Source organism: Cervus elaphus, chromosome 14 (genome assembly GCF_910594005.1).
Source record: "Cervus elaphus chromosome 14, mCerEla1.1, whole genome shotgun sequence".
Lineage (NCBI taxonomy): Eukaryota > Metazoa > Chordata > Mammalia > Artiodactyla > Cervidae > Cervus > Cervus elaphus.
This window is the reverse complement of record NC_057828.1, coordinates 49,435,228-49,447,793: the sequence shown is the minus strand read 5'-3', so window position 1 is coordinate 49,447,793 and position 12,566 is coordinate 49,435,228. Positions and strand designations below refer to the sequence as shown.

Sequence of the window (12,566 nt, the reverse complement as noted above, 5' to 3'; positions counted from 1 at the left end):
ACGGCTTCTGGTGGAGCACTCCTACCCTCTGGTTTTGATTAAAATAGGGATTGGAGGACCAGTGACCCTAGAGGCTCTCAATCCCTTCAACAAAACCTCACTATTGTAACTCCCCGCACTCCCCAGAGGAGCCCCTGACCTGCCAGGCCCCGAACCATTCGTTTTACAAAACCACTCCCACTTTTTTGGCTTTATACTATACTGTTCATGCAAAAAGGCAAAATGGTTGCCTAAGGAGGTCTTCCAAATAAGTGAGAAAAGAAGAGAAAAGAAAGGCAAAGGAGAAAAGGAAAGATACACGCATCTGAATGCAGATTTCCAAAGAATAGCAAGGAAAGATAAGAAAGACTTCCTCAGTGATTAATGCAAACAAATAGAGGAAAACAACAGAATGGGAAAAACTAGAGATCTCTTCAAGAAAATTAAAGGTACCAAGGGAACATTTCATGCAAAGATAGGCACAATAAGGGACAGAAATGGTATGGACTTAACAGAAGCAGAAGCTATCAAGAAGAGGTAGCAAGAATACACAGAAGAACTATACAAAAAAGATATTCATGACCCAGATAACCAAGATGGTGTGATCACTTGCCTAGAGCCAGACATCCTGGAATGCAAAGTCAAGTGGGTCTTAGGGAGCATCACTACGAACAAAGCTAGTGGAGGTGATGGAATTCCAGTTGAACTACTTCATATCCTAAAAGATGATGTTGTGAAAGTGCTACACTCAATATGCCAGCAAATTTGGAAAACTCAGCAGTGGCCACAGGGCTGGAAAAGGTCAGTTTTCATCCCAATCCCAAAGAAAGGCAATGCCAAAGAATGTTCAAACTACCACACAATTACACTCATCTCACATGCTAGCAAAGTAATGCTCAAAATTTTCCAAGCCAGGCTTCAACAGTACGTGAACTGAGAACTTCCAGATGTTCAAGCTGGATTTCGAAAAGGCAGAGGAACCAGAGATCAAACTGCCAGTATCCGTTGGATCATCAAAAAAGCAAGAGAATTCTAGAAAAACATCTATTTCTGCTTTATTGACTACACCAAAGTCTTTGACTGTGTGGATCACAATAAACTGTGGAAAATTCTTCAAGAGATGGGAATATCAGACCACCTTACCTGCCTCCTGAGAAATCTGTATACAGGTCAAGAAGCAACAGCTAGGACCAGCCATGGAACAACAGGCTGGTTCCAAAGTGGGAAAGGAGTACGTCAGGGCGGTGTATTGTCACCCTGCTTATTTAACTTATACGCAGAGTACATCATGAGAAATGCCAGGCTGGATGAAGCACAAGCTGGAATAAAGTTTACCAGGAGAAATATCAATAACCTCAGATATGCAAATGACACCACCATCATGGCAGAAAGTGAAGAGGAACTGAAGAGCCTCTTGATGAAAGTGAAAGAGTGAAAAAGTTGGCTTAAAACTCAACATTCAAAAATCGAAGATCATGGCATCCGTTCCCATTACTTGATGGCAAATAGATGGGGAAACAATTAAAACAGTGAGAGACTTTATTTTCTTGGGCTTCAAAATCACCACAGCCATGAAGTTAAAAGACGCTTGCTCCTTGGAAGAAAAGCTATGACCAACATAGCATATTAAAAAGCAGAGACATTACTTGGCCAACAAAGGTCCATCTAGTCAAAGCTATGGTTTTTCCAGTAATCATGTATGGATGTGAGAGTTGGGCCATAAAGAAGGCTGAGTGCCAAAGAATTGATGCTTTTGAACTGTGGTGTTGGAGAAGACTCTTGAGAGTCTCTTGGAATGTAAGGACATCAAACCAGTCAATCCTAAAGGAAATCAGTTCTGAACATTCACTGCAAGGACTGATGCTGAAGCCGAAGCTCCAATACCTTGGCCACCTGATGCGAAGAAGTGACTCATTGGAAAAGTCCCTGATGCTGGGCAAGATTGAAGGCAGGAGGAGAAGGGGATGACAGAGGATGAGATGGTTGGATGGCATCACCGACTCGATGGACATGAGTTTGAGCAAGCTCCAGGAGTTGGTGATGGACAGGGAGGCCTGGCATGCTGCAGTCCATGGGGTCACAAAGAGTCAGACATGACTGAGTGACTGAACTGCACTGAACTCCCACCAGTTACCTGGGATGGGGACTTCCTGCTCCATCAGCCAGCTCTCCATCCATCCTCTGGGTGACCAGAGGGACCAGCTGGGGGTAGAGAAGTACTGGCCCCAAAGCAGAGAATCCAGACTCTAGTCCAAGTTCACAACCCTTAACCACACCGCCAGCCAAGTCACCTGACCTCTCTGTCTCGGCTTCTCTGACATTAAAATGAGGTGCCTGACTCACGCAGCATGGACCCCCTGGAGCATCTGAATGTACCCAGGCACCTCTCCTGGGAAGAACGAGAAGGACCCACGAAGTTTGGGCTGAAGTTCCAGGAGACTGTGGGATCCTGGAGGCCTCCTTCTCCTGAGCTCCTCAGCTCTGACTTCCCACCTGGGGCACAGATTCAAGGCCAACAACATCAAGGGCCATCAACACAAGAAGTTCATGGTGGTTTTGAATTCACATGAGATGACCCACAACATTTGGGGGGGGGGTGCTCCTCTACGGGCACCCTCCACTTTTCATTCCAAGGACAGTATTTGACATTCAGGTCTGTGGGTCATTTGCCAGAAAATCTTCCTGGTTATGCAAGATTTTCACCAAGCCCAGGTCTTTATCACCCGAGTTTCCTAACTGGTTTATTCTTCTCTTTCCGACATGAGGAGTTTCAAACTAGTTTTAAAAATCAGTCTCTGTGTATCCTGACCTTTATGCATTTCCTCTTCCCTCACAAAGCAGCAGATGCCTAAAAACAAACGTCACTCATAGAACTGTGAACTCTGAAGAAGAACAGTGGCTTCCACCATCTGGAGAGGGCAGGGTGGAAGGGCATGGTGACTCAACATGGCCTGCAGGTCACTGAGCCAGATGCTAAGCCACCAGTCCACCCCCAGATCCAGGACAGCGGGCACCACACAGCCTCACATGTGTGTACCTGCACACGCATTCACACACGCACACACAGCCTCCCTTCCTTCACTCCATCCCCCCCACCCCCCCAGCCCATCACACCAAGCACAACCCTCCCCTCCCGCCCGCAGGTTCCTTGCCCTCTCCACTCACGTCTGGGGCCCCCGGGTGTCAGGAGGCTGCCTCCCGTGAAGCCGCCGACGCCATCATTCGAGATGACCCTTGACCTGGAAGGTGGCAGGGAACTGGGACTCCCCACTCTCTGTTCACACAAGTGACCTGTATGAAAACACCCCCCACACACACCACCCCGCACAGCACATTAATACCAGAAAAGAGTCTGACAACACACATACACCCCTGATAAGGAGATCTGGCTTCAAATACCCCCTGACCCACCATCATCCCCACATTCCACTCTTGGCCTGAATTTGTTTTGCAACAGAGATGGTGGGTGGCCAGCAGAGGCCTGCGTTCCCTCGAGCACCCTGCTCTCCAGGCCCACACCTCCTCTCCTTCCCCTGAGCAGCCATCTGCTTTCCGGAGAGGAGTTGGGGCTCAGGACCCTCAAGGCAGGTCTCCGGGAGCCCAGCTTGTGCTCTGGGATGGTCACAGACTCTGTCATCAGCCCTCGAGTGTCACGCTGCTGCAGGAAGGCCTTTGTACCCTTCTGCAAACATCTGTGCCCAAAAACTCCTGGCGGGGAGGAGTCTCCATGTGAGACCCCCCTGGGGAGAGAGGAGACCCCCACAGAGCCCCTGGGGGAAGGGTGAAGGAGCCTCAATAGGTGGCCCTTGGGTGAGAGAGAAGCCCCCATGCAGGGTCCCTGCGGGTGGAGGAGAGGAGACCATGCGGGGCCCAGGGGCTGTTTGCTGAAAGAGCCCTGGAGGGGACAAAGTCGCTTCAGGGGACAGGGTGTCCCAAGGGCCAGCCCCACTTCCCTCCAGCTGAACCAGGGCAGGCTTCACTACTTTCAGTGTCATCGGGTCCCAGGGATGACAAGTGTTTGCCGCAGACGTGCTTCGCCTGGGTGGACGGGCCCTGTCCTCGGGACCACCACCTCTCTGCGTGGACCTGACACCCCTCAGGGTGAGGCAGACAGAACTCAGCTGTCAGACCCAGAAACAACCACCAAACACAAGACACGCTATCATCTCTCTGATTCCAGCTGGGAGCTGAACACCGGCAGTCTGGGGTGTCCGGCGGTCTTTCTGGGAGGGGATAGAAGGGGACCCCTCCCCCGGATGGGAGCCGGGGGAGGGGGTGACTCTCCTGCTCAGCTCAGCAGCCCCCTTCGGCCCCACCTCCGCAAGTCTACTTGCTGCCAGGAGGCTGCTGTTCACGGGCAAGCCCAGGGCCCAACCATCAGCACGCCCCTCTGCCTGCAGGTGTCAGCTCGTCCTCGCGGGGACGAAGGTGGGGCTTGTGTCTCCAGCAACCTGATGAGAACTCTCTCTGGGCTGTTCTCAGCCAAGGCTGGAAAGAGGGTAGCCATCCTTCCAAAGGAAGTCAAGGTCCCTGCACTGCTCCAGAGGGGGGCCGCCACCCCCAGACACCAAGGAACAGTAGCAGACCCTGGAACTGAAGTTGGAGATCCCAAACACATCGGTGCGATAGCAGACCATCCCCCACAAAAGATGAGTGAAGACAAAGGCCTGCTGTGGGCATGGGAAAGGCCAGATTCAGAAATGAAAAACCAAGGGACTTCCCTGGTGCTCCGAGCTTCCATGACAGAGGGCACAGTGTTCGATTCCTGGTTGGGAAACTAAGAACCTTCAGGCCATGCAGCAGGGCCAAAAATAAAAATGACAGACAGAAATCGTCTCTGGTCAATCAAGGAGCAATTCACTCGACAAGGTTTAAAGGCTGGTGACACAGCAGTGAGGGAGTCCTGCCCTCAGCGAGCTTTCGTTCTGATCCTCTTGAGCATTTTCTGGGAATCTCGGCTCCCCGAGGCCTTCCTGCCTCCCCTCCTGTGATGGGAGCTGCCTCCGTCACCTGCCCAGCCACCACACACTCAGATGCAGTCCTGGCAAACTGGAGGTTCCGCTTCTTCCACATCCTCCTGGGGAAACGGCCGCATGGGCGGGTGTGGAAGCCCATGGTCCAGAGCCCCTGTGGGCAGCGGCAGCCCCACAGAGCCTGCGGTCAGAACTGTTCTGTCGTTGCTCTGGGAACCAGCAGGAAGCCGCCCCACCGTCCACTCTCATCGCCCACAGCTGCCCCACGCCCTTTCCAGGGGTCTTCCATCTTCCCCTGCAAACTGAAGCCGCTAAGCATTGTTCTCATCTCCATGGTACCTATTTTTGACCTGACAGCAGCTATCGTCCTAGGATCGTGAACCTCCTCCCTGAGAAAGGAACCTGGTATCGACCCCTCCTCACTCAAGAGGAGCTCTCACATCTGAGGTTGGCTTCATCCCCTGACGTCCAAGATGACGGAATCCTGAGGCCAGACAAGTTCTCAGACTGGCCGGCGTAGCGATTACTTCCTGAGTCCTCCCACGGCTGTGCTGGGTCAAGGGCAAACATCACAAGGGAGAACCAGCAGTGTCCTTGAGGGCCCACTGCCGTGACTTTCTCCACCACCTTAATCCTGCAGCGAGTGGGTCCCTGGGTCGTGGGCAAGGAGGCCTATGGTCCACCCGGATCCAGTTGAAAGGAGGCAGGCGTGTTGTGAGCCTGATAATAGCTCCACTGAGACCCACAGAAACCCAGGGAACTGCAGCAAAGCCCAGATCTGCTCCACCAGCTCGCGGGGGCAGGTGACAGCATCCTTGGAGCTCCAGCTCCCAGGAGGACCGACTATCACCACAGCGTGTGACCCAACAGAACACATGGCCACCTCCCCCACACACAAGAGCTGTCCTGGGTTTCCTGACCACTTCCTCCCACTGTATTTGTATTTGGAGCATCGGTTTGTTTAGAAACATGCTATCGTGCTGGTGCTGTCACTTCAGTTGTGTCCAACTCTTTGCGACGCTATAGACGGCAACTCCCCAGGCTCCTCTGTCCATGGGACTCTCCAGGCAGGAATACTGGAGTAGGTGGCCATGTCTTTCTCCAGGGCATCTTCCCAACCCAGGGACTGGACCCATGTCTCTTACGTCTCCTGCACTGGCAGATGGGTTCTTTACGACTAGCGCCACCTGAGAAGCCCTTGTTTAGAAAGGGGATAGTAAACTTGAGAAACCGGGTTTACATTTGCACACCTGCTCGAGGACTGCCTGGAGTGAAGGTGCCGCATCTCATGGGGGTACAATTTGCAACCTGAAATTGCTGAGTTTTTCTTCCCCTTCCATGAGACGGAAAGCTACATCTGGGGACCAACACCTGGCTACAGAGCAGTGTGTGTTAGTCTCTCAGTCAAGTCTGACTCTTTGCAGCCCCATGGACTGTAGTCCACCAGGCTCGTCTGTCCATGGGATTTCCCAGGCAAGAATATTGAAGAGGGTAGCCACTTCCTTCTCTAGGGGATACGGAGCCAAGACAACCTCAAATCTGCAGGGCTCCCAAAGCAGCCGGGTAACCGCCCTCACTTCCATTGTGCTAACAGAGTGATCACACTGTTCGACTCCAAACCCAGGTCATCCATCAAAGTCCATAGCAACGGGTGCTCCCATAACCCCGAGAACATCAGTACTTGACTGTGGAGCCAGGGGTCAGGTCCCTCAGGAGGCCTGCAGATACAGTGCAGTGGTCACACACACAAGCAGGATCCTGGGATAAAAAACTCTGAGATCTCTAAATGATGAAAAGGAAGTGTTGGTCTGCTCAGCTGTGTCCGACTTTTTGTGGCCCCATGGATGTAGCCCGCCAGGCTCCTCTGTCCGTGGCATTCTCCAGGCAAGCATACTGGAGTGCGTAGCCATTCCCTTCTCCAGGGGATCTTCCCAACCCAGGGATCGAATCCAGGTCTCCAGCATTGGCAGGCAGATTCTTTACTGTCTGAGCCACCAGGGTAAAGCAGCAGAAGCGTCTGGCATGAAAGGAGTATTAAATAGCTCGTCTGAGCCGAGAAGCCGCAGAGCACAAGGACAGCCCTCTGCCACAGAAAGGTTCCCAGGGGACTCAGGCGTCATGCCTCGATCCGCAGCCTCACACTTGAACTCGGCTGTGAATGCAGAGGCCCGGGTGCCACCCAGGCGGGTGCTGGCCCCACCTCTGTCCCCTCAAAAGGCCCACACAGCCATCACCGCCTCTGCCAGCCCACGCCTGCTGCTTGGCTCAGAACAACCAGTTTTATAAAGAAATAAAAGCCATGACACTTTTATTTTTCTTTTTTCAAAAACCGCAGACTGTACAGAGGAAAGCACAGTGCGGCCGCGTCGTACAAGTGGGCTGCGCGCTGCGGCGCTTCGTTATCCATCCCTGCTCGGCGACAGCGCAGCCTCCCAGGCAGGCTGTCTCAGGCTCCTTCCCACCGCCTTATCTCTGTCTTGCAGGCAAAGTATGAAAATGACAATTTAAGATAACATATAATGGAGCTAATCTTTCTTCCGAAGATAAGATTTTAAAACCTGGAGTCACTGCATATTTGTGGGCTGGTGAATTAAATATAAAAATAGCCAACACAATCTCAGAGGCAGAAGAAGGCTTCTAGCAACTCCCCTCCGTCGTGGGCACTTTTGAATAATGTCTGCTCCTCACACGCAGCTCATTTATTTCTCTAGGACCTAATTGAGTTTTGCTGTTTCCATCTTGTCTGTTTTCCGGGCTGCCTTGGATCCGACAGCTGTAAACAAGCGAGCAGAAGCCTCAGACCCGGCTTAATGAGCTCCACGCTGGTTCCCGCTGCTCGGCTCTGGCTCTGGGCACGCGTCGGTGAGGCCCATGGGGCTGCAGGCTCTGAAATCAGGCTGGGCTGTGAGGAATGGAAAATTCCCCAAGAAAGCGACAGAGAGGCTGAAGTCCAGAAGCCTCAATGGCTTGGCGGTGTCCTGCTTTCAGTCCTCCCACGGTCCCCTGGAGGGGATGGAGCAGGCTGGTCACTAGGCCCCGGGGGCTCATGCTGCCCTCTGCCCTGAGGCAAGCACAGGCAGGCCTGCAGGCCTAATGTCCCCTGTCCCATCAGCGGCTTAGTGGAGCCACGAGAATGTCCAGGCAGGACCATGCCAGGGCCAGAGAGGGCTTTCCTCGGGGCCTCTGCCGAGCAAATGTTGGGATACCATCTGACATGAGGTCAAGGTGCTTGACTCTGAAGGAGAGCATCCCTGTGCTCCTCTGTCCCTCTGTCTCCCTGTCCCTCTGTCCCTCTGCTCCTCAGTCCTTCTGCTCCTCTCCCCAAGCTGTGCGTGTGGAGCTTAGGAACAGTTCTCTTGTCTCTCCCCCACAATGAGGCAGTGGTATGAGCTGACCGAGCTCGCTCCTGAAGCCAGGCATCTTATGTGAGAATCATCACGGAGATGTCCCATGCACAGTACCGAAACAACCTGGGCAAGACCAAGACAGCGAACAATCCCAAACCCCAACCAGATATCAGGAACACCAAACAATCAGTGCCAGGTAAGGCTCAGTGGTCGAGACAGAGGCTCTGGGATCATGGCAGGCACTCAGTGGACAAGGCTAGACTCAGTGGTCAAGGACAGACTCGATGGTCAAGGGCAGACTCAGTGGTCAAGCTAATGAGAGCTGAATTCCTACCGAGAGCTGCTGCCTATGTGACCACTGTCCTGAGGGGGCTCACGCCCCAAATGGGAAGCAGAGTGGCTACCTGGGAACAACAGCCAAGCTTCTGGGGATTCTTACCCACATTGGCCAAGGTCAAGTGCAGTTGGCCCTTCACCACTGTGTGGACGTCGATGGGCTTGACGCAGCCAAACCTGGTCACGTCTCCACTCACCACCATGGCGTCCTGCTCGTATTCAGTCGCCACAACCTCCAGCTCGTGCGAGACCTGCACGGCTGGCCGCCCTTGGCGAAGGAGGTGCTGCAGAGGAGAAGGGATGGGTCAGAGGGCGGCTGAGGCAGAGGCCATCTGCTTCTGAAAACCCGAGTCCTTGACGTTGAAGACTGATGTCAGGTTTTTAACAAAGTGCATCCTGGTCCACCCACTGAGCAAATACGAGCAGGCCTGGCAGCCCCGCACGGAGCCTCCTCTGCAGGGGAAAGTCGGGAAGTGCACAACAAGGGGGTCCCTGAGGAAGCCCAGTGAGAGCCCCGAGGAGTCTCCACTGGGCCTCCGCGCAGGGAAGGCGGGGGGCATGCCAGGCCTGGTTCGGGAGCACTCCAGAGTGGCTGAAAGATGGGCAGCGGGTCCAAGGAGGGACCACAAGGCAGATGGAGCCAGGTCAGGAGGGTTTCCAGGCCAGACCTAGGCTCAGAGCCAGGCCAGGCAGACCCAGGAAGTACTGGGATATTCTAGAGCCCACTCTTCTCTGCTAATCAAGTTTAACCCCTCAGTCCTCAGCCTGAGCCCAAGGGCAGTGGGGCCGGGTGGGACGGAGGGCTGGGCCTCTCCTCCTGCATGGCCTGGGGAAGGTGACCAGGCCTCTCGACTTCATATAGCAATGGAAGCATGGGGCCAGGTTAAGTTCCTGCTTCTGGAATTCTGGCCCTGTCCCCCCAGCACCCATCTCTGGGGTGGACACACTCAGACCAGATCCCTCCTTAGCAGGTCTGGGGGCTTCCAGATGCATAGACCCTGCTTGCTCAGCAGTGCTTGTCCACATGATGCCAACACAGGCATGGTTCAGGAGTCTCGGTGGCCGGATGGGGTGAAGACTCCTCCAGAGGGACACTGGTCAAGGCAAGAGGTGACACCCAGCTGCCCAGGGAGCAACGATGGCAATTAAAACACAGTACTGCTTCTCACCTCAGAAACTGCAGAGACTTTTTTAAAAGCTAATAACCCATAAAGGGTAGGACGGTAGTAGGTCAGTCCTCCCCACCCAGTGCTCTGCACACACTGCCCCTGGCTCCTTCCACTGCCCTGGGGCCTCACCCCCGCAGGGATGGGCCCTGAGACCCAGGGGGTGGGGGCAGTTACAGCCGGAGTCAGCTGAAAGAGGGAAGAAGGGAGGAAGGAGCAGGTGGCTCTCTGAGGATGGAGAGCACAGGGTCAGAGCCACTGCAAGGGGATATGCAAGTACCAGAGCCATGAGCTCCTCAAGGGGACAGGGCGCTGAGGAGCAAGGGGGGATGGGAGCGGCCCTGCAGGTCTCAGGGACCAGCCATGCAAGGCTCAGATAGGGTAGCCTAGGGGGCTGTGGCCGGAATCCAGAAGGAAAACAGCTGTGGGGCTTCCCTGGTGGCCCAGTAGTTAAGAATCCACCTTGCAAGGCAGGACCCATGGGTTCAATCCCTGGTCCGGGAACTAAGACCCCATATGCAGCAGGGCAACTAAGTCTAAGCACCACAACTCCTGAGCCTGAGCACCACAACCAGACAGACCACACGCCAAAGCGAAGGATCCCATATGCCGGAACTAAGACCTGATCCAGACAAATAAATAGATAAATAATTAAAAAAAAAAAAAACGGGATGAAGGAAAAGTTGGTGAAGGTCAGAGAGATTCCAGAGCCATAGGGATGGCTCTGTATCCTCTTCCACTCCACCCCAGGGCGGAGGGTTGGGGGGCAAGCTCTCATGACGGCACATGGGCAAGTGGATGTGATCCAGGGCCGGGTCTAGAGGCTGCCATGTGACCCCATGCTGACCCTCTGGGGTCCTGGTCACACGACAGGGAAGGTTCGGGGAGAAGCCCCAGAGAAGAAAATTGAATTAACATGTAGATTTCAGTTTTAGCCTATGAGGAGAATAGAAAGCACAGTTAGAAAAAGGATGAGATTCTAATTCTCGTGATTCATGGAACTGAGAACAGGCATCGGGAAACACTTCCCCAGCCCATCACTCACTCATCATGTCCTCCATCCTGAGGGTGCACCTCAATGGGTGGGCCCAGCCCCTGGGGAACAAGGCCGACCCCTTGCTGCTCTCAGGGAGCTGTCATGCTCACCGTCAAGGGAGCAGAGCTAACAGTACCTGCTCAATTGAGGGTCTGATGACGGATGTAACCTAGCGTGATGGAGTTTAGTCTCTGTGAACATCACTTCCTTTGGGGAAGGCAAGGACTCGGCAGTGTCGGAATTTGTGAACCAAGGAGCCAGGCCGACACCCAGCACTGGGCAATGACCAACACCGCCAGGTGACAGACCTTGCAGGAGAGACTGTGGGAAAAACCTACCTTCAGCTGAACGGCAGCAGATCCGACAAGAAGCAGGGAGTCCCCATCCCAGACGTCGATCTGCAGGGTCTGCATGGCCAGGTAGCGGGCAAACCAGCGCTGCTCCCCAGGTCTCAGGAACCCAGGGTCCACCAGGTACTTCTGCTGAAAGCCCGGAGACCCTGTGCAAAGAGGCCCCAAACAGGCCCAACAGTAACTGGAATCATTTATCATCTTTATACACTTGGAGGACTTTCTGCTCTGAGCATGATGAAAAATTTCCACTTCTAGCAGAGCCGTAACTTAATAAATATATTAATCAAAACATTACAAAATACCCAAATTAACAACAGGAAGAGTAGTGTTCAGAAGACTATATTTCTTTCCAATATATGCAATAAGCTACTCCTCAAATAAGACAGATGTGTTTCACCAAGTCCTGGTGAAACAGTCAATGCTGAACAAGGACAGATGCCCTGATGGGGCCAGCCAGGGAGTATGAAACCCGATGCACAGGATTTAGGGAGAAATACCATCTACTTCTTCTGTACAAACTGGGACATTCAGGGACTTTCCTGGTGGTCCATTGCCTAAGATGTCACCTTCCAAAACAGGGGTTGCAGATCTAATCCCTGGTCGGGGAGCTAAGACTCCATATACCTCAGGGCCAAAAAGCCAAAACAGAAGCAATGCTGTAACAAACTCCAAACTTTAAAACATGGTCCACATCAAAATATCTTTTAAAAAAAAAAGAAAAAAAACTAGGACATTCACCAGAGACAGAAGATGTGATAGATAGGTAGAGAGATAGATATACAATGGAATATTACTTGGCCATTAAAAAGAATCAAACAATGCCATTTGCAGCAACATGGATGGACCCAGAGATGATCACACTAAGCAAAGTAAGTCAGAAAGACAAATATGATAGAATTTCATTCATATGCAGAATCTAAAACATGACACAAATGAACCTATCTACAAGACAGAAATAGACTCAGAGACATAGAGAACAGACTTGTGATTGCCAAGGGGGAGAGGAAGTAGAGGAGGAAAGGGCTGGGAGTTTGGGGTTAGCAGATGCAAACTATTATATATAGGATAGGTAAATAACAAGGTCCTACTGTAAAACACAGGGAGCTATATTCAATATCCTGTGATAAACTGTAGTGGAAAAGAATATGAAAAACAATATATATATATATATATACGTACAACTGAATGAATATACTTCAAAAAGGTTTTTTAAAAACTGGGATATTCACACACAGGCATGTGCAGAGCTTAAGGTGAAATAGAGCTTAGCACGTGGTGCTGAGCCCACCCCAAGTCACCCCCCAACCCCAACACACCTAGTCCCACAGGAACCCAGGCCTCCCTGGGGTCCCCCTGGTGTCAGGCTTTTCAATATG

The 12,566-nt window shown here is 52.6% G+C and overlaps 1 protein-coding gene across 10 annotated transcripts in view; it reads right to left on the bottom strand.

Moving 5' to 3' along the window:
• The window catches only part of NPHP4 (nephrocystin 4), a 138,126-nt gene that overhangs the window by 15,965 nt on the left and 109,595 nt on the right, over nt 1-12,566 (bottom strand). For 9 of the 10 annotated variants that reach the window (XM_043923291.1, XM_043923295.1, XM_043923293.1 and 6 more), the window contains 3 exons: nt 11,176-11,336; nt 8,739-8,919; nt 3,145-3,270 (listed from right to left, as the gene is read on the bottom strand). In XM_043923291.1, coding sequence (XP_043779226.1) covers nt 3,145-3,270; nt 8,739-8,919; nt 11,176-11,336 — 468 coding nt within the window. The remainder of the gene's footprint in view (nt 1-3,144; nt 3,271-8,738; nt 8,920-11,175; nt 11,337-12,566) is intronic. The other variant, XM_043923296.1, reaches the window with a different exon arrangement.